Source organism: Eumetopias jubatus, unplaced genomic scaffold, assembly GCF_037043125.1.
Source record: "Eumetopias jubatus isolate StellerSeaLion01/CBP00866 unplaced genomic scaffold, mEumJub1_p1.0 scaffold_4, whole genome shotgun sequence".
Taxonomy (NCBI): Eukaryota; Metazoa; Chordata; class Mammalia; order Carnivora; family Otariidae; genus Eumetopias; species Eumetopias jubatus.
In genome coordinates this window covers 76692560-76714310 of record NW_028274810.1, presented here as the reverse complement: position 1 = coordinate 76714310, position 21751 = coordinate 76692560, and the positions used below count along the sequence as shown (strand labels likewise).

Below are 21751 nucleotides of genomic sequence, written 5' to 3'. Positions count from 1 at the left end.
TGCTGAATTCTGCTTCCTCCTTTCTTAGGCTCAGGTTTGGTACCAGTAGATTGGTAAAACTGATTTAATCCTTCTTATCCAGTACAGGGGAGAACTTTCCTATAAATATCAGATTTAATTATTTCTGAGTACTTAATGGTGTAACCAAAGAGATAAGGAAGGAATCAAATATCTGATGTGTAAACTAACCTGGTATTTGTCCCTTTACTTTAAACTTACCCTCTTAAAGGTCTCACCTTTCTTTCCCTTTGTTGTGCCATAGTTTTAAGATTAATGCTATTCTTTCATTTCAGGCTTTAAATGAAGAAATCATTAATAGAAAGAAGAATGTAGATCAAGCTATTAAAAATGGTCAGGCTCTTCTAAAACAAACCACAGGTACTCTAAAGTGCATCTCTTAGCACGTCTGCAGTTACTCAATCCCATCTCCCAGGAAATAAGCACCCTGTACTAGCCACTTCACTTTGCATATAGGAGAAGCTTAGTATTCACTGATTGTATTACCATGTGCTCCTGGAGACTGGCAGCCTGGGGTCCTATTTCCTGCTAAATCTTTTGAAAACTAAAAGACCTTGTTGTCTCATATTTGGTTGTAGATGATGGCTCCCCCTGCCCTCTAGTATGTCCAAGGCCAGCAATCATGGAACAATGCTGGGAACATTTAGAAACACCTGCAGTTGAATTCAGATCTTAATAATCTCAGAAGTAGCTTCTTTTATCAATTAGAAGGTTTTTTTCCCACTTCCCTTAGTGTGGGTTGGTAGGTGAAATTGCTACCACAGGGAGAGAGCGTCTATAAAATTCAAGCTCTAAATTGAAGAAGGGATTAAAGAGACTTCCTCATCCCCAGAAGGAGACTCCCTCATTTCCTCTTAAATACAAATAATTGTACGCCGTCCCCCACAGGTGAAGAGGTATTGCTTATCCAAGAGAAACTGGATGGAATCAAGACTCGCTATGCAGACATCACGGTCACTAGCTCCAAGGCTCTCAGAACTTTAGAGCAAGCCCGGCAGCTGGCCACCAAGTTCCAGTCTACTTATGAGGAACTGACCGGGTGGCTAAGGGAGGTGGAAGAGGAGCTGGCAGCTAGTGGAGGACAGTCTCCCACAGGGGAGCAGATACCCCAGTTTCAACAGAGACAGAAGGTGAGCTGTCTTTTCACATACAGTAAAGGGAAAAAAGATTTTTCCTCTTAAAATCCTTAAGTTCGGATTTTTAAGTTTCATCACCAACTCTCTCTACCTTAAATCTAAACCAAAAAGTTCTGCCTCATCTGTTTCTTGTTTGCTCATGGACAGTAAGATTTGACATAAAGGCAGACTTATGTAAGACCACGTGATGGGGCGCCTGGGTGGCTCAGTTGTTGTGCGTCTGCCTTCGGCTCAGGTCATGATCCTGGGGTCCTGGAATCGAGCCCCGCATCAGGCTCTCTGCTCTGCGGGAAGCCTGCTTCTCCCTCTCCCACTCCCCCTGCTTGTGTTCCCTCTCTCGCTGTGTCTCTCTCTCTATCAAATAAATAAATAAAATCTTTAAAAAAAAAAAAAAAGACCACTTGCTATGGTCTGAAGGGGGTGGGGGAAAGACTGAATTACAGATCCCTGGAAAGTTTGCTTCACATGCTAACATTTTAAAAATTTACTTATGTAACTCATTCTCTAGAGAGTGCTTCATGATTATATTTGATTTTCCTGCAGGATCTAGTGCAGTTTTAGATGTGCAGAAATACTTTGTAGGTACTTATTGAGTTAAATCCCTGTGGTTAAAAAATTATTTTATCATTTCTATTGAAGTAAGGAGAAAAAAAGAGACAGTCTTTGTTTTACCCAGAGACAGTCTGGCCCAAGAAGTGTTGCAGACAGTTCTAAGCAGCAGCTAAGCCTAAAAGTCAGGCTGTGGAATGATTGAAAAATCTGAGACAAGGAAAAAAATAAGCGGAGGAAGGAGGTCAGAGCCCTGCTGGGATGTGTGGTAGAGATAGCACTTTCCACCCAGCACAGCTGCTAATGTGCTTAATTTAGCAAGGAATGGCCTGAAAATTTTTTTTCCCTCCTTAGGAATTAAAGAAGGAGGTCATGGAGCACAGGCTGGTGTTGGACACAGTGAATGAAGTGAGCCGTGCTCTCTTAGAACTGGTGCCCTGGAGAGCCAGAGAAGGGCTGGATAAACTTGTATCTGATGCCAATGAACAGTACAAGTTGGTCAATGACACTGTGGGACAAAGGGTGGATGAAATTGATGCTGCTATTCAGAGATCACAACAGGTAATGTGTTTATAAACATTAGAGGCACCTCTGCATTAATATTTTGGGCAGCAGGGATGTATGTATAAAGTACAAAACTGTGACCCACATAAATACAGGCTTAGGAATAGGAATAAGGAGACTAAGTGAAATCTGATGCAACAAATTATTTCAGTGATGGGATGTGATTGGGTAAAGGTATGTGAGGATGGATCTCAGTTTGACTGAAAATATTTGACTGTTATTGAGAAGAAAGGAATTTGTTGTAGAGTCTATGTGAGCGTTCTTCTCAGCTACTGCACCATTAAGAGGCAGATTCTGATAGAAGTAGAAAAAATCTAGGACCAGAAGGTCCAAATGCATCCCAATCTTAGTTTGACATAATCAACTGTTTTAGCATTAGCTGGGGGAAGAGGGGAGGGAACCAAGAACTATAATTACTATCAAATATGCTAACCAGAATAGCAGAGCCATCCAAAATAGAACCTTCCCAGTAAACACAGGTGTCATATTTCCCTCAATCTTTTTCCTTCCTGCTTTCTGGAAAAAGTCATTTGCTTTCCTTTGTAGCTGAATATGCACCTATTAATGTGTCATGGTGCAAAGTAAATATAACATGACTTCTTGGGTTCATAATGATGAGCAAAATCTTTGTGAACCACGTAGAAGTTTACTCTGACTTCAGGTGCATCCCCAACGTGTCTTTATTGATATCCCTAACTTGGCCAGATATTTCAATATGAAATTTATAATGCTTGGGAGGAGCTTATTTTCCTCTTTAAAAAGATATTAGTGTAGGTTGGCAAAGTTGAAGAAGAGGAAAAATTGGGGGACCCTCATTAAACATAGAAGATGTTCTTTGTTTTTGTTTGTTTCTGCATGACCCTTTAAAAGTTGGGTGTTTTGGGTTCTTATGCTTCTTCAGCTGACCAAGTACTTCCTAGTTAACTTGACTCAACTGTCTGCTGCCATATTTAACTATATATTTAAACATACAACTGAAGCTACTCTTCAGTGTATAGGTAGGAAAAAGAACTGACAGAAAAAGAACACAGTCTCATAAAAGCATTGTGATTAGAAGTATATTTTTAAGAGTGTCAATTTCCATTGTTCTTTCTAGCTGTAGGACCACTAACTGGGTTTTGTAGCTTCTTTCTAAAGAAGTTGAAATAGGATCAGCTCATATTTGTTGAACTATAATCCTTTCCAAATTGTCTGCATCTTGATTTATGATTTTATGAAATTGTCCCCACTTTTGGCTTTACTTCGTAGATTATAAACCATATTAGTGAAAATCCAGGCCTTTCTGTGTTGAAGAAATTATAATTCTAAGGAGGTGGACCTTTGTTACATGTAATTTGTTCGTTTTCTTTTAATACGTCTGTTAGTATGAGCAAGCTGCTGATGCAGAACTAGCTTGGGTTGCTGAAACCAAACGAAAACTGATGGCCCTGGGTCCAATTCGCCTGGAACAAGACCAGACCACAGCTCAGCTGCAGGTACAGAAGGTAAGTGTAACAGACGTATCCACTATGCCCTGAGCGAGTAGAATCTTCACCGGCTTAGAGTGACAAGAGAGTTTCTATCGCAAGTGGAATAATGCAATTTCATGATGATGGATAGAGTTTAAAAATACTTGTTAAGATGAGGAAGGGATTCTTTGCTTTGTGAACAGGGAGCAGGAGGCCCATTAATTCAGGAAAGAATAGTTAGCAGTTTTTTGGATGATTTTTAGGAGAGATGATACTTTTGTAAGCTACTAAGAGATGAGTACTGAAGCTAGATGGATAGGCAAAGAGTCAGCCTTCATAGAACAGTTTTGATGTGGCTTTATCAGAGCAAGGAGTTTTTCATAGATTGTGTCTAACATTTTGGTAACACAGGCTTGGGGTCCTTTTACTTCATGACCTAACTCTAGTTCACTTTCAAAGGCTTTCTCCATTGACATCATTCGACACAAAGATTCAATGGACGAACTCTTCAGTCATCGTGGTGAAATCTTTGGCACATGTGGGGAGGAGCAAAAAGCTGTATTACAGGTGAATTGCATTTATTTATTCACCATGTTGTTCTTGTCTTGACCATGATGAGTCAGTACAATTGTGAAATGATAAAGAAGGTTTTTTCCTTTCTATTACTAGTAATGGTATTAAAGTGCAGCTTGATGTTCTGGGGGGGTTCACACCCCTAATCCCATGTGCATAAACAGTCCTACTGTATGATGGGAAATAACATTGCAAATTCATGTTCTTTATAACAGAGGAATTGCTTCTTCAGTCTGTAAGGATCTTTGAGTTACCTTTCAAAGTATCTATGATCGATTTTTCAGAACCATATGCAGATATTCTTTCTTCAGGTCCTTCTAAATGATCAGACCAGTTTTGTTTAGGAGAGACCAGTTTTGTTTGTTTTTGTAAAGGTTGCGGTTAACCACTGTTTCCTCAGAAATACTCATAAATCGAGCTACTCACTTTAAACGTATGAAGCAAAGTGTCAGGTTTATGGAGACATTTTTGTCAGAGGAAAAGAGCCAAGTGGAACTTGATGGGTCTCTGCCCATCACAGGCCCTGAGATATTCTTTGAACTGACCCGCTGTAATAATCTGTGTCTGAAGTTGTGTGTCTTCACTAAAGGTTAATGCTGTGTTGTGCTTGCTCTGTTTGACTGTCTTTGAAACTACTTTCATGTGTTAAAAAGTCTAGAAACAATATATATATGTGATAGGAAAAAATAGAAAATTCAGATAAGTATATGGAAAATATAAATCATTTGTAATTTTGCTCAATCCATTTCTGAGCATTAAAAACTAAAGAAATTCTTTGGTTTTTAATGTATATACACCTTCATTTTTCCTTAAAAGAAGGGTTTGTAAGAGTAATAAATGTTATACTTTGTTGTTCATAGGAAAAGACAGAGTCTCTAATACAGCAGTATGAAGCCATTAGTCTGCTCAATTCAGAGCGTTACACCCGCCTCGAGCGGGCCCAGGTCTTGGTGAACCAGTTTTGGGAAACTTACGAGGAGCTCAGCCCCTGGATTGAGGAAACCCGGGCACTGATAACACAGTTACCTCCTCCAGCCATTGATCATGAGCAGCTCAGGCAGCAGCAGGAGGAGATGAGGGTAAGGAGCATGCGGGTTTTTATTTCAATGCAGAACTGAACATGGGCTCCACGATTTATTTGGAAACAACATATTTATTAGTGCCTACCGGGTGTAAGTTCTGTGTTATGAAGTTAAGTCTTAATCAGTTAGAATTTCTTTGCACAATACAAACACGTACCTGAATTCTTTCCCTTGTCCTTAATATGAATGCATTAAAGAAAAACATGGAGATGTCAGAGCCCTAGGCATTGCAGAAGTAAAGAACTAAGTAAACATCAAGGGAATTTTTCATCTTGCCAACACAGCGGGATGTTGAGATGGGTGTGGCTGGGTGGCTTTTTTCGATTTGGTTTGGCCCTAGTTGGATTGGGAGCCATGAAGAAAGGGCAGAGAGCATTTGTGGCATGTAGTTTAGGGGAAAAGGGGAATCTATAGATACTTAATGCTGTTACCATTAAAGATAGTTTTTAATGTTTCTTTTATTTGTGGTTAATGGCTTATGCTTAATTCCTTTCTCTGTGTTCCTATACATAGAAGGATATAAATGTAAGGAACCAGTAATAAAGTCAAGGAGTGGTTGAATTACTAGAAATGTTGTCATTTGTGCCTTGTCTTGCTTACTGTCTCTCAGTTTGGGGAGGGAGACAGGTATTTAACCATGTAAATTATAGTACAGTACACAGAAGTGTTTATATGTACAGAAGAGGGGTATTAGACTTGTATTGGCAGGGAGGGTTGGGGGAGTAAGAGAGGATGTGTCTGGGAAGGCTTCCCGAGTGATGGAACATCCAATGGCTTTTGAAAATTAGGAGGATTAGGTAGTGTTAGAACCTAAGACTTAGATGTTTGTTTTTTCTTTCATAAATGGTGAGATGCTGGGACTTGCTGGTTTTTAGCAATTCAGTTTGTTCCTCTCAAAGTTGATACGAGATCTGATCAAAATATTTAAGCAAATAAACTGGTATAAAAACGCTCACTTTATTTTTTTTACATAGCAACTCAGGGAATCCATTGCTGAACACAAACCCCATATTGATAAGCTGCTAAAGATAGGCCCACAGCTAAAGGAGTTAAACCCCGAGGAAGGGGAAATGGTGGAGGAAAAATACCAGAAAGCAGAAAACCTGTATGCCCAGATAAAAGAGGAGGTGCGCCAGCGGGCACTGGCCCTTGACGAGGCTGTTTCCCAGTCGGCTCAGGTATGTGTGTGTCTTAAACTCATGATCCCTTCAACACTGTCCTGGAGTCTAAAGAGGAGGTCTCTGTGTCAGGTGTGCCCCTGTGGTCTCGAATGTCTAGACCAGTGTGCTGATGATACATCATCAGTAGACCAGGAACCTTTGCCTGTCTACATTTTCGTTCCAAGGAACATTGGTTTACTGACACTGTAGGGGGGGTAAAACTCATCTCAGCTGGTATATATTTTCTGTTGACAGTTTCCTTGAAAACTTTATATCGTGATGAGTCTTTAGCAGGGATGATTTTGGATAAATTCATCTTGAAGCAACAAATGTGTCAAGACAAGGCCGATTCCTATTTGGCTTGTTACATTTGAAATTTAGAGAACAGCACATTAGTTTTCTTACTCAAGAGGCCACCAGCAGTGGACTTTAAAGCATGTAACTACATACTTTTCAACTAATATATTACTGTTAGTGGTATTTTTGTCATGTCTGGGTATTTTATTCCTATGTTTAGTCTCAATATTCTTGGTTAATATTTGTACTTACTCAAGTTTTTCCCCCCACCTTCCGCCCCATCTCTCACTCACATTGTGGAATGTGTTACTTTGTGTTGTTGCTGCCTGCTCCTGTCTTCCCCACATCGTCACATTTCATTGTTGTGTTGACCGCGCCCACCATTACAGATTGCAGAGGTAAGGTGCCCACCCCCACTGGGATTAGGGGGTACTTACGAAGCTTGAGAATTGAGAGAATTTACCTATAAGGGAATTTCCTTAACTGTAGTGGAATAAGTTTTGTTAGTGTGGTTTATTATGCCAGTCTCACTAGGGGTGAAATCTAGAAGTGAGGGAGTGGTGGGGAGTGATTTTGTTGAGGAAGTCCCACTGTGTCTTACCTGTAAGACACTTAGAGTTGATAAGCCTTATTCTAATGAATCCAGCATTGGTTCTGGAGAGCTTTTTAAGGGGGCGAGCTTATCTGCATGCCTCCCTTTTCCTCTTTCTCTCCTTCAGATTGTAAATGAAAATTTTATGATTATAGTCATGTTATTCAAAGTACCAGAAAAGTGGGAAGGTAAATTGTTCTTTTAGAATAAAGATAGATTTGACCTTCCTTGATTACCTTCCATCATGCTGACATTTTCCCTTCTCACTATTACATATAGTGGGTTATTAAATTGCATGCCATGTTACTTTTAATCTCCAAATCATGTTGGCATATTGAGTTCCCCATTCATGTACACAGTTGGTGGAGGGCCTCTAACTTGTTGGTCTAATCTGTTGCATGCAACTGTCATCTGAGATGTTGACACACTGACTCTCACCAGTTTCATGGTCTTGTCCCTTTCTTGTCACAGTAGTTGGAATAAGGGGAGTATTGTGACAGCACTAAATGACTTGATTTCTGGCATTTCTTTTGTTTGTTTTGAAAATAAACATTTACTTTTTTTTGATGGGCCAGCACTGGTATGCTATACCCAAAACAGTTTCTTAGGCAGACCTAACACTTGACAGCCATCGGGCTAGGCTGAATGCAAGTTATCCTATATAGTAGTAGATTTATACCCTGGCCTTATTCCCTAACATTTCCCCCAAAAGTATGATGAAGTATTACTGTGATGGCTAATGGTCCAACATTTGTTTAGTTCCATGATAAAATTGAGCCTATGTTGGAGACTCTGGAGAATCTCTCCTCTCGCCTGCGTATGCCACCACTGATCCCTGCTGAAGTAGACAAGATCAGAGAGTGCATCAGTGACAATAAGAGCGCCACTGTGGAGCTGGAAAAGCTGCAGCCTTCCTTTGAGGCCCTGAAGCGCCGTGGAGAAGAGCTCATTGGGCGATCTCAGGGAGCTGACAAGGATCTGGCTGCAAAAGGTGCTTGATGAATCTATTTCTTCTTTTTTTTTTTTTTTTTTTAGTAGCCTCCACGCCCAGCGTGGGGCTTGAACTCAAGACCCTGAGATCAAGACCTAAGCTGAGGTCAAGAGTCAGATGCTTAACCTAGTGAGCCACCCGGGTGCCCTTGAATCTAATTAATTTTTAAAGAAAATAAGAATAAATTCTAGACTGTGGTTACTGCAGCATCCTACCAGATATATTTCATTGAATGTGAAGGCAATCCCCAAGTAATGAGTATTCCACAAAGTCATTTGGAAGTCATTTAGAATTCAGAGCACATGTCCCCCATTGAAAACAAGATTACAATTGGTAGTTAGATTCCCAGGCCAGGAAACAAATGCTCCTTTAACCCCTAATGTGAGTAAGCTGCAGTATCCATAGTAGGTGGAACATAACTACCTTTTATATCACTTGATATGGGAAGCAAAGCAAGTTTCAACACACAGCAGTGGAAATAGAGTTCTCATCTCAGCCCCTTTATAAGTTAGGTCTTTTTGTTTTTTTAAAGATTTTATTTATTTATTTCAGAGATAGATAGCATGTGAGTGGGGGGGAGAGGAGCAGAGGGAGAGGGAGAGAGAAGCCCAAGCAAACTCCCCACTGAACAGAGTCAGATGCAGGGCTTGATCTCACGACCCTGAGATCATGACCTGAGCCAAAATCAAGAGATGCTCAACCGACTGAGCCATCCAGGTTCCCCTTGGTCTTTTGTATCTTAGCAGCATCTTTATATTAGATGATAATTCATTTCTGCATTACCTTTGTGATCTCTTTCTGTGGGAGACCAACATAAGTGGAAAAATACGAATGTCAAAATAATAAATAAAGCAAAGGTAGAAAACTATCCTTCGCTTTAAATTTTTAGAGCTTTTTAAAGGATAAGAACTAGGTGAAATTTCTGATGAAGCATATTCACGTACTTAGTCCCGTTCATATCTGTTCTTTATTTCCTCAGAAATCCAGGACAAGTTGGATCAAATGGTATTCTTTTGGGAGGACATCAAAGCTCGGGCTGAAGAGCGAGAAATTAAGTTCCTTGATGTCCTTGAACTTGCAGAGAAGTTCTGGTATGACATGGCAGCTCTCCTGACCACAATCAGAGATACGCAGGACATTGTCCATGATTTGGAAAGCCCAGGCATTGACCCGTCTATAATCAAACAGCAGGTGGAAGCTGCTGAGGTGAGATAAAAACAAAACTTTTTCCCACTTGAAAAAATACGTGCTTGTTATAGTAGAGCTTTCTTTCTTTTTTAAATATACACATTGTACCCCTCTTATAGACTCATACAACCCCCATTATTGTGATACAGGACAGTGCCATCACTCAAAGGTAATTCTCCCATCAACTTTAAACTTAATTCACATTAGTAGAATGTGCTTTCTGATTTTAGTCCTCTCTAGTCTACATTATTTCTCAAGTAAATTTCTTTTTTTTTTCCCCCAAGTAAATTTCTTTAATGTAGAAAAATAGCAGATAGAAAAGAAAATAAATTCTGGATTCATCATCCAGAGATAACAGTTGTTACTTTGACATACCTTTTTCTAGCCTTTTTGGAGAGCCTAGTTTTTACTAAATGCGTTTTTCACCTCATTTTGTCTCTTTAGTATAAGCCATTTCCTGTCTTGATATTTTGTCTTGCTTTTATTTCAGCCATTCTCCCCCCTCCCTGCCCTTGTCATTGCCAGTGCATGAACCAGTTTTTAGGATCTGGCACAGAACTGACTTTCTCCAAGATTATATAGCCTAGTGTTTGTATGATGTTAGTCTCTTAGCTCTTAAATTGGTGCCTTGTACCGTATTATTTTATCCTTGTTGATATACTTCCCTGTGATAGATTTCTTTTGCTTTTTCTTTTTTCTTTTTTTTTTTAGATTTTATTAATTTATTTGAGTGAGTGAGTGGGAGGGGGAGAGAATCTGAAGCAGACTCTTTGCTGAGTGCAGAGCCTGACAAAGGGCTCAATCCCCCAACCCCTGTGATAGATTTCTGGCTGTAGATTATAATCTCTTGGAGGCTGGAAGGATGAACCTTTGGTAAACTCTTAGTGCTCACTAGATCTTTCCTAGACTATTTTATACATATTGTCATATATATAAATATATTTCATACATCTATATTGTGTGCGAGAGAGCTAAAGAGAAATGAACCGAGTATGAAGTTTCAACTGTTTGGGTAGGTGAAATATTAAGGACATTGAAAGGCTTTCATGAAATTGACAGTTCTGTTCAACATCTGCTATTGATGAGGGTGTAAATTACATTTGCAAAGTTTGGGAAGTTGTGTTCTGCTTTCTGTTTTGGCTTATGTTCTGTTCATTTACATGTAGACTATTAAGGAAGAGACAGATGGTCTGCATGAGGAATTGGAGTTTATTCGAATCCTTGGAGCAGATTTGATTTTTGCCTGTGGAGAAACGGAGAAGCCCGAAGTGAAGAAGAGCATTGATGAGGTGTGGGAAAAATGGATATGGAATTCAGATGAAACATTAGTAGACTCACACTGAAGACTGGTATTAATTAAAGAATCTGTTTTTCCCCTAGCTGAATAATGCCTGGGAGAGCTTAAACAAAACCTGGAAGGAGAGGCTAGAAAAGCTTGAGGATGCCATGCAGGCTGCTGTGCAGTATCAGGACACTCTTCAGGTGAGAGGCCACAGGGTGACCACAGCAGAAAGAAGGTTCGGTGTTCTTTTTGTCATATTCCAAATCCAGCGTCAGAGTGGATCACCTTTGCAGGACTTGGAGCATTCTCAAACCTAAGACAGTGCTGTTTCGGTATTTCTAGCCTAAGTTTCTTGTTCCTAATGAGAAAGGTACTGATCTCCAAATTTCTACTATTCTTGCCACGTTTTTCATCATCATCTTTATCCTCAGGGTGGCCATGCAGTGAAGCTGGTCATACTGTGTAAGTCCTTGCTTGCCAGAGGTTCCAAACCCAGGTTGCCTTGAAGCACAGCTTGGCACAGTACTTTCACCACATCCTGAGCTTGCTAGGTGGCCATGACAAATGCTAACTTTTATTCACAGTTTTTCCAGAGTGTAGTTTATTTTGGACATTATCCTGATAATACTGGCTCTCTTCTTAAATCTCCATGTTACTGGAGTAAAGATTATTATCCCTTTACCTCTGCCCCCCCCACCTAAAAACACAAACAGCACAGGGTACTTTGAGTTTTGTCTGCTCATGTCAACAGAGATGATGCTAATTCTCTCCCAACAGCTGGTGCTTTTTTTGGCTTTTGACTATTTGTATTTTTATTTTAGGCTATGTTTGACTGGCTAGATAACACTGTGATTAAGCTCTGCACCATGCCACCTGTCGGCACTGACCTCAACACTGTTAAAGATCAGTTAAATGAAATGAAGGTTTGTGACTGGGAATGGCTTTTGAAGAAGAGTTGTGTTTTCGTTTTTAAAGACTTGGTTTGATGTTAACATGAAGTATGTCTTTGGTAGGAGTTCAAAGTGGAAGTTTACCAACAGCAAATTGAGATGGAGAAGCTCAATCACCAGGGTGAACTAATGTTAAAGAAAGCTACAGATGAGACGGACAGAGACATTATCCGAGAACCGTTGACGGAACTGAAACACCTCTGGGAGAACCTGGGTGAAAAAATTGCCCATAGACAGGTGAGGCAAGTGGTAGAGTCCCATCAGTGGACAACTAGCTACTGTTTTCTAAGTTCCTGACAAATGTTTCCTTTTTATCTTTTTCTGAGTAGCACAAACTAGAAGGTGCTCTCCTGGCCCTTGGCCAGTTCCAACATGCCTTAGAGGAACTAATGAGCTGGCTGACTCACACTGAGGAGCTGTTAGACGCTCAGAGACCAATAAGCGGAGACCCAAAAGTCATTGAAGTTGAGCTCGCAAAGCACCATGTAAGTGCTCTCAGTTTTCAACTCTTAGCCTGTCGGTTTGAGACCAAATATTGTCACCAGAAGCCTCCTGATACTGTGTGCACTGCAGAGAACCAGGCTCGATGATATCTGTGGAAATAAATGATGATGTTCAACATTTTTTTAGGTTCTAAAAAATGATGTTTTGGCCCATCAAGCCACAGTGGAAACGGTCAACAAAGCTGGCAATGAGCTTCTTGAATCTAGTGCCGGAGATGATGCCAGCAGCCTAAGGAGCCGTTTGGAAACCCTGAACCAGTGCTGGGAGTCGGTGTTACAAAAAACGGAGGAGAGAGAGCAGCAGCTTCAGTTGACACTGCAGCAGGTATGTGTGTTGTCCCGGCCAGGTGGCTGGGGCTGTGCGCATCGCCGCGTCCGGAGGAGCGCCTGTCTGAGCCAGTCAAAGGAGAGCACTGTGGAGTAGAATCCCCTCTACCCGCTCCACTCCATGTCTTAAGAGGAAGGTCAGTTCCATGCTGGAACTTGTCTGGAAAGAATACCTTTGATTGAGTGGTTGTTTTTGGATTTGTTTGTAGCCTAGTCTCTTCAGTTACTATTCAAAGTTAGTAGATCTTGGCTACAACAAAGCTTGCTCACAGATTCGGTTATTTCTTGCATTGAGTCAGGGTCCTGTCCCCCGCCCCATCCATCTGTCAAGTCAGTTCATCAAGTTATATCAGAGATCAATGATAGGTTACAATGAAGTCCAAAGGATTCTGCTAGATTCTAGAAATAACTATGCTCCATGCTAATCCAGCAACAGACCCACCCTGAGAGCAGCCCAGAATTCCTCCCTCAGGATAGGCTCCTCATATGGTCATTTAGGAAGTTTACTCTTGAAGCTGAGAATTGACTGCTGACCTTGCCTGATGTGTCTTTTCTCAAAGGCCCAGGGTTTCCACAGTGAAATTGAAGATTTCCTCTTGGAACTGACTAGAATGGAGACCCAACTTTCTGCATCTAAGCCCACAGGAGGACTTCCTGAAACTGCTAGGGAACAGCTTGATACACATATGGTAAGAGATGTGTCTTGAAGTTGAACATAACGCCCTATTCAGCAGCTCCTTACTGTTCACAGACCTGTATGTATCTGGGAGTGTACAAAGTATGCATTTTTATCGACAGCATAGTACAACCTTAAGGATTGTTGCTTTTATGTGGGCGTTAATAGCCCCTACCACAGGCAGCAGTGGTGACAGGGAAGCTGGACTGGAAATACATTGGTGAACTGGTAAATTTTGAGTTGGTCATTCTGTTGGCATAAGAATATTGACATAAAGGTGAACGCATCAAGAAGACAAATACATAACACAGATGTGTCTCTACTTAGGAAAAGAGTGTTTGGGGGACTTAGGGAAATCAGTAGATAAAATATTTTAAGAAAGGGGCTAAGAAAAAAAGGCAACATAATTTCTAGGCAAATGTTTCAGGAAACAAATTATTGGGGTCTATTTTTGTGATCTCTGATCCTTAAAAAAAAAATCCTCTTTACTTGATAGCAAAATTATTTTAATTTTAATGAAGAATGGTAGGATTCATTGCTCAGCAATTAAACTGAATTCAAAAGAAAGGGTTTTAATCAAGAATGAGACCTTCCTGGACTTTTCCAGCTGTGCTCATAAATCTGTGTGTGGGTGTCTCTCAGGGAATTGGCATTGCCAATCTCTTTCATGCCCCCCCCCTTTTTTTTTTGCAGGAACTCTATTCCCAGCTCAAAGCCAAGGAAGAGACTTATAATCAACTGCTTGACAAGGGCAGGCTCATGCTTCTAAGTCGTGACGACTCTGGGTCTGGCTCAAAGACAGAACAGAGTGTAGCTCTCTTGGAACAGAAGTGGCATGTGGTCAGCAGTAAGATGGAGGAAAGAAAGGTATCACCACAAAATACAGTGTGTGATTACTGGGCTTGAGTAGTTTGCTTGGCGATTGCATGTAATTACCATCTAGTTTCTGTGGAGATTTTTTGAAGACCAGTACATGGTACCAGAAGTTGAAGAACTGATATCCTCAGGATCACTTTTGTGCTAATCAAGCTATTTTTTCTTCTGTTAAATTTCTATTTTGTATCTGTGTCAAGTTGCATTGATGGCACTAGTTTCTGCTGATATTTGCTTTTATTATTCAATCCTTTTCTGCTTTTACCAGTTAAGACGTTATTGGCTCTTACTGCTCAGTGATGAACTTATAGCCCATATTAATCACTGAATTGAGTTTCTACTGAAAAACTAGGTTCAGTTGGAGTCGCTGGCTTGGGATTGGGAGGGTGGGAACAGAGCATGCAGGAAGTCAGGCTAACATTCTCCACAAGGAATTTGGACTCTAGTATAAATGCAGTATGCAGAGAATTTTCCTAAAAATCAGGAGAAAGTAGATTATGTGACCTCTTCCCATTCTTCTTCAAAAATCAAATTCTCTTCAAAAGAAAAGTGATCAGGGATCAAGGCCTCAAAACACTGGTTTTTATGAATACCGAGTTTCAGAGTATCACTCAGCACAGAGTTTCTGTACTACGCAGATCACATGTAAAATACGTGGTCGAATCTGTGGGCCACATCCATTCAATAGTTACTAAGCAGCACGTAGGTACCAGGCACTGTGCTGCTAGGTGTGTAGTGGAAGCAAAGGCGTGGACTCTCTCATTGTGAAATTTCATAGGCAGAAGGACATAAAACAATGATTCACACATCTAAATGAACATTTTGAGAGAAGTGTTAATTTCCTAGAATTCTTTTAGTGTGGGGTCTGGTAATTCTCTTATATGAAGAATGACCAGAGGAGCTGAGTGTAAGGCTTTGTTCTAATTCTTAGACAGACTAGCCTCTGTTATTCCTGCAGAAAGCAGAACTAAGACTAATTAAACTGAGGCAGATTCTGGCTCATAATCAGGAAGTTTCTAGAAGGTTTTCCCATCAGTGGAGCAGGCTGCCTCAAGAAATAGTTATCCATCACTGGTGGAACTGGTCCAACAAGGGCCAGGTATCAAGGATAGTTATTTCTGATTTTGCAGAACATTACATTTCAGTATCACTAAAATCATTTATTAAATGTGTGTGGTGCTGTATTAAAGAAGATACAGATAAAATGATGTGGAAAGATTTCCTGTCATCTAGGAACTTGTAGTATATTAACTTCCAAGCATTTCTATGATAAATTTGAGGGAGATACTTTCTTTTTCCTCTTGATTGGTTTAGATTGGGTCCTTATGTTTTTGTAACTTTCATTATAGTGTTTTCCTAGGTTAACAAAAGTCATTATTCCACTATGCCTGTCCAGTAGATGGACCAGAGACAGAGGCCATCCCGTAGGTGTGTGGGTAGAGCTTATCTCTGAGGCTAGAGCTTGTAGACTCTGGAATTGGGGTATATTCTTGGGCAGTGGCACATGCCCCGAACGAACCATTGTTTTTGCCATTCTGATTTAGATCAAAGTGTCTAAAAATTTGTATCTAGTATTGTCAAATTTTTGCTTAGAATATTATGGCTTTTATTACCTTTTCTTTTTGTAGCTTAAAAATTAAAAATGAGCTTCAGGAGCACCTGGCTTGCTTTGTCAGTGGAGCATGCGACTCTTTTTTTTTTTTTTTTTTAATCTTATTTATTGGGCGCCTGAGTGGCTCAGTTGCTTTGGCGACTGCCTTCAGCTCGAATCCTGGTCCCAGGGTCCTGGGATCAAGTCCCACGTCGGGCTTCCCTTGCTCTGCGGGGAGGCTGCTTCTCCCTCTTTCTCTGCCTGCCACTCTCCCTGCTTGTGCTCTCTCTCTGTCAAATAAATAAAATCTTAAAAAAAAAATTTTTTTATTTATTTGAGCGAGAAAGCACGTGCACAAGCGGGGAGGAGCTGACCCTGAAGCTGTCGCCACGGAAGGACCTGTTGACGTACATTTACTGAATAGTTTCATCCTTGTTCTTTAATGTCCCAGGAAGTGGGGAATGGAAGAAAAAGCAACATAACTGCAGATTGTGCTCTTTCCTTTTCATACGTGGTTGTTTTGGTTTCAGACACTAACATTAAATTGCCCCCTTTTTTGTAAACAAGGCCTGTTTGGAGGTTGAATAAATGAGGCTTCCTTTTTAGAGGGCATTTCATTTGGTGTACAATTCATGCCTTTGTCCTTGAAGCTACAATTCCTGAATTTGGCACTTTTTCTTTTTGTGTGTGTGTTTTAATTAAAATTCAGTCAAAGCTGGAAGAGGCCCTCAACCTGGCAACAGAATTCCAGAATTCCCTGCAAGAGTTTATCAACTGGCTCACTCTAGCAGAGCAGAATCTCAACATCGCCTCTCCTCCCAGCCTGATTTTAAACACTGTCCTTTCCCAGATAGAGGAGCACAAGGTAACCATAACATTATGATATGCCCCTCCTTTTGAGAGGACTAGTTGGAAGAGAAGCTCCTCTCTATTATCTTCAGTTTAAAAAGAGCAATATTTTCCCCTCAGGTGTTCGCTAATGAGGTCAATGCTCATCGAGACCAGATCATTGAGCTGGATCAAACTGGGAATCAGTTAAAGTTCCTTAGCCAAAAACAGGACGTTGTTCTGATCAAGAATTTGCTGGTCAGTGTCCAGTCTCGATGGGAGAAGGTTGTCCAGCGGTCTATTGAAAGAGGGCGATCACTGGATGATGCCAGGAAGCGGGCAAAACAAGTGAGTTATGAAAGAAAGATACCAATTTATTGAACAACCTTGGGCTGCATGTGTGGAGTCTCTGGAATGATTTGCATGAAAGTAAAGTTTGCATGGTCATTCTTGTTATAAGTTATTTTTTATATAATTGTAGTTCCATGAAGCTTGGAAAAAGCTGATCGACTGGCTAGAAGATGCAGAGAGTCACCTGGACTCGGAGCTGGAGATATCCAATGACCCAGACAAAATTAAACTCCAGCTCTCTAAGCATAAGGTAAAGCAGTTCGTGGTTCTTAGGTCCTGAGCTTGGTAGTCACTGAAGATGGCTAAAAATGGAGGTCAGAGCTAGTCAAAAGAAAATCAGTTAATGTTGGGAAGTCAAGGTGATGAAACCAGCATTCCATTTTATGGCTAGACCATGTCTAACCATAACAGTTATGGTCATTTAAATAACAGTTCAAACAAAGTGATTGTGGGAGTAACAAGTTAAAACTATAGGCTTTTAGAAATTGTCATGCTGTATATGGTATAAACAAAAATTTATAAATTTCTTAAGGATAAGCTATTGTTAGTTCAAGAGGTAGGAACATTCATATTCTGATTACCAACCCGAATACTGAAAATTTTTCTTTGTTCCAAATCAAGATGTCATCTGACTTTTAGCATTGGTTTTTTCTTTCCTTTTTGGAAACAGGAGTTTCAGAAAACTCTTGGCGGCAAACAGCCTGTGTATGATACCACAATTCGAACTGGCAGAGCCTTGAAAGAAAAGACTTTGCTTCCTGATGACACTCAGAAACTTGACAATTTACTGGGAGAAGTCAGAGACAAATGGGATACTGTTTGTGGCAAGTCTGTGGAGAGGTGAGTATGATTATTTGCTTCGTGGGTCTGTGTATTATCCCCAAACTAACAAAGACTGTTACTGGATTCCGTAAAATGGCCATAAAGCTAATGCATCAATAATAGGTTTTGTAGCATCTTGATATTTTTAGTTCATTCAATGAGAGTTGGAAAATAAGTTGAGTAAAATATTAAAATTCTCTAAAGAGGGCACGTTCTGCATGGAGCACTGGGTGTTAATACGCACACAATGAATCATGGAACACTACGTCAAAAACTAATGATGTAATGTATGGGATTAATATAACAATAATAAAAAAATGTTAAAATTCTCATTTTAAGCTTGAATCTTACTGTATTAGAGAGGCTTATAAACTTAAGCCAACAGCAACAGGAGATTAGTAACTCCAAACATTTGTCAATGACCAATTTGTGATACTAACAGCTTTTCAGTGAGCTCACTCACTGTGTCAGACAGCAAGCAAAACCTTTGCGTGTATCACCTCATTTAACCATCATAATGCCTGACCTTTACTGGGTGATTACTACTGAGCACATGCCAAACAGAGGCTACTAATCATGTAATCCTCCTAACAACCACTGAGGGGGGTACTGTTATTCCCATTTTACAGATGAGAAAAATGATCATAAAGAGGTTTCTTAAGTCCCACCAAAGGTCACTCAGCTACTAAGCAGCAGAGCTGGGATTTGAAGCTGTTGGATTTGGTTCCATAAGTTGTACTTTTATCCACTTGTACCCACTATGCTATGCTAAGTAATACGATATCTTTGTATTATTTGTACTTCCATTTTTTAGATGAGGTGACTGAGGTTCAAACAGGTGATGAGACAGCCCAGGGTCACACAGTTGGTGTAGAGCTGGTAGTTGAACTCCTGACTACAGACCATGACCAAAACCATCATCCTCTACCTAAGTGGTATAAAATGATTAACACAGACCTTAGGTGATTAGGGTGTATCCGTGTGTATAACCATTGGATTCTTTAGGTGCCAGGAGGGTATCTGTACCCACCTCCTACACTACACGTACTCCATTCTAGAAAGTAGTTTGATTAAAAATGTCTAGGCATATCTCTTAGTCACTTTTTACTCTATTTCAAACCAGCCCAGCATGGAGGGCCCTCTCTAGAGTTCAAGCAGTATTCATTCAGCAGTCAGGACTGAGCCAGCCAAAGAAAAGGGATCTCTAAAAACGGTGAGGTTTGTGTACTTTTCTCAGGCAGCACAAGTTGGAGGAGGCCCTGCTGTTTTCGGGCCAGTTCATGGATGCTTTGCAGGCCTTGGTCGACTGGCTGTACAAGGTGGAGCCACAGCTGGCCGAGGACCAGCCCGTGCACGGGGACCTCGACCTCGTCATGAACCTCATGGACGCCCATAAGGTGAGGGGCGGAAGCTGCGCCGCAGGGAGGCAGAGCCATTGGGTTCTACGCCTCTGCAGGCCTCCTGCACATGCTCCTCATCCAGGGGAGAAGGGAAGTCTACGTGAGCCCGTGTGTCTCTGTTCTTCAGAGAGACCTTGCCTCGCTCTGTGTGTATTGCTGGGATTCTGCATCAGTCACGATGAATTTACCCAAATTGCTTTGATTCAGATTTGGCAATGTGTAAATATCATCTTGGGGTTTACCCCCCGTTCCTGTTTGTATCTGTCAGTTGAGTCACACAATGAATTTAAACTCAGAACCCCTCAAGATCTCCATTTCCATTGACTCCTAAAATGAGAATGAGTTCTTTTTTTGGCTGCTTTTGACCCTAGCAAGCCCAGCACCATGCACAGCAATGTTTATGTGTAACCTACACCTGTCATGTTAACCTCCATAATGTCCTCTTTGTTTTAGCACAAAGCGTTCAGCTTTACTTGAAATTACATCAAACTCTTATTATGCGCGTGGCAAATGTGTTCTTACTTAACTCCCACAATTCTGGAAATTTTGCTGTAACATCATTCCTATGTTACAAGTTAGGAAACTGGGACTCCAGCTAAGCAGCTTATCCAGTGCCACGCCCCTCATCTTTAGAGCCACCTCTTCTGGGTGGTTTTTCTTACACATCGTCCTGTCTCCCTCTGCGTAAAAGATGCACAACTGGAACCTACCGAGGAGAATGGAACCAAGCGATTCCTTTCCTCTGTGGTTTTGCTTCTTGGGTTCAAAACATTCTCAGCAAACTGATTCCTGTTTTTCTTTTCTAGGTTTTCCAGAAGGAACTGGGAAAACGAACAGGAACCGTTCAGGTACTGAAGCGGTCAGGCCGAGAGCTGATTGAGAACAGTCGTGATGACACCACATGGGTGAAAGGACAGCTCCAGGAACTGAGCACTCGCTGGGACACTGTGTGCAAACTCTCTGTCTCCAAACAAAGCCGACTTGAGCAGGCCTTAAAACAGGTCAGAGACTTTAGTGGGGACAACCCAAGGGGGAGGATCTGAGCAGATTCATTCTCATTTCTTTATCAGTATCAGTTCCAGCCAGTCTCAAAATGAACATAAAGTGAAACATTGATATTATGAATGTTCTATAGATTTTAACATTCATTTGTATTAGAGGAAAAAAAATGAGTTCAGTTGCTTTTCCAAGATCTACAAATGAAAGATGACCTTTGTGGGGGGCCTTGATAGGGCCATCAGCGCTTATGATGCACTAATGAGTTCAGGGCCAACCCTTTTCCTGGCATACCCCAGTTTTCAGGACCTTAGCTGCAGAGAGGTTCAATCTGTTGTGCTTGGTTACTTCAGGCGGAAGAGTTTCGGGACACAGTCCACATGCTGTTGGAGTGGCTTTCTGAAGCAGAGCAAACGCTTCGCTTTCGGGGAGCACTTCCGGATGACACAGAGGCCTTACAGTCTCTCATTGACACCCATAAGGTAATCCAGCCCCAGCGTGGAGTGCCTGCCATTAAAGGAAGACAGCTTTTGCTTGGGAATTTTGGACCTCATGTGCAAACGACTGGAACCCGAATGGGCCCAGCTTACTGGTTTATAGCAGGAATGAGAGGCAAATCACTAGTGGGTTTTCTGACACCTTGAAGATCTTTCATTTTTACAAAAGTGTAATGCATGTTGGTTGTAAACAAGTGAAACAGCGTGGTATCATATGAAGAAAACTGTGGACTATTCCACCCTCTCTAGACTTCTCTTCGTGCACATGTCTTGGTTTGGCTTTCCTTATGTTAATCAGCTTCGGGCCCTGAGCCTCTTACCAAGCTTCAGACTACAGTGAGGTATCTGGGGCCACAATCTGTCCTAATAAGATGGGAGATATTTCCTTTTTTAGTTTTCATATTAACCACCAGGAGATTTTAATCTTGGTTTTGGCATTTGGTATTCTGTTGCTAGTATTTTTAAAATATTATAGTGCTTTATAGCTGTCATTTGTCCAAGACAGTACTGTTTGTTTATACACACAGAAGCAAATTAAAACAGGATTTTTTTAAAAAAGAGAGAAACAAACTCAGAATAGGACGAGGGTCACACCCAGCCTGGGAAAGGGGGCGCCCGTCTGTGTCCCTCCTTGTCTTTGTTACCTGTAGCAGAGGCAGTCATTCTTGTGTGTAAACCCTTCACCTCCTCACATCTGTTAGAACTGGAAAGAAAGTACCAGAGACACAGGGATGCAGGCTTGTAGGGGCCTGTATGAACACACATGGAGGGAAAAACTACACTGAAATCTTTCCCCCTCTCACAGTGTAAGCTAACAGTGCTGCTAGAGTAGATTTCTTTAGTTTTGGTTTTCAAATCTTTTTTGTTTAGGAGTTCATGAAGAAAGTGGAAGAAAAGCGAGCGGATGTTAGCACAGCGGTAGCAATGGGAGAGGCCATCCTGGCTGTCTGCCACCCTGATTGCATCACTACCATCAAGCACTGGATCACCATCATCCGGGCTCGCTTTGAGGAGGTGAGTTCCTGGTTTTAGAGGAAGATGACACGCGCCCCATATA

General features: G+C 41.1%; 1 protein-coding gene across 10 annotated transcripts in view; it reads left to right on the top strand.

The window, feature by feature from the left end:
• The window catches only part of MACF1 (microtubule actin crosslinking factor 1), a 229394-nt gene that overhangs the window by 182956 nt on the left and 24687 nt on the right, over nucleotides 1-21751 (top strand). For 9 of the 10 annotated variants that reach the window (XM_088022487.1, XM_088022488.1, XM_088022484.1 and 6 more), the window contains 25 exons: nucleotides 294-378; nucleotides 907-1148; nucleotides 2058-2264; nucleotides 3632-3751; nucleotides 4175-4282; nucleotides 5149-5367; nucleotides 6345-6548; nucleotides 8179-8410; nucleotides 9390-9616; nucleotides 10765-10887; nucleotides 10979-11080; nucleotides 11702-11803; nucleotides 11894-12067; nucleotides 12160-12315; nucleotides 12461-12658; nucleotides 13221-13349; nucleotides 14030-14203; nucleotides 16510-16665; nucleotides 16770-16976; nucleotides 17110-17229; nucleotides 17650-17819; nucleotides 19039-19198; nucleotides 20008-20202; nucleotides 20551-20679; nucleotides 21565-21708. In XM_088022487.1, coding sequence (XP_087878613.1) covers nucleotides 294-378; nucleotides 907-1148; nucleotides 2058-2264; nucleotides 3632-3751; nucleotides 4175-4282; nucleotides 5149-5367; nucleotides 6345-6548; nucleotides 8179-8410; nucleotides 9390-9616; nucleotides 10765-10887; nucleotides 10979-11080; nucleotides 11702-11803; nucleotides 11894-12067; nucleotides 12160-12315; nucleotides 12461-12658; nucleotides 13221-13349; nucleotides 14030-14203; nucleotides 16510-16665; nucleotides 16770-16976; nucleotides 17110-17229; nucleotides 17650-17819; nucleotides 19039-19198; nucleotides 20008-20202; nucleotides 20551-20679; nucleotides 21565-21708 — 4083 coding nt within the window. The remainder of the gene's footprint in view (nucleotides 1-293; nucleotides 379-906; nucleotides 1149-2057; nucleotides 2265-3631; nucleotides 3752-4174; nucleotides 4283-5148; nucleotides 5368-6344; nucleotides 6549-8178; nucleotides 8411-9389; nucleotides 9617-10764; nucleotides 10888-10978; nucleotides 11081-11701; nucleotides 11804-11893; nucleotides 12068-12159; nucleotides 12316-12460; nucleotides 12659-13220; nucleotides 13350-14029; nucleotides 14204-16509; nucleotides 16666-16769; nucleotides 16977-17109; nucleotides 17230-17649; nucleotides 17820-19038; nucleotides 19199-20007; nucleotides 20203-20550; nucleotides 20680-21564; nucleotides 21709-21751) is intronic. The other variant, XM_088022489.1, reaches the window with a different exon arrangement.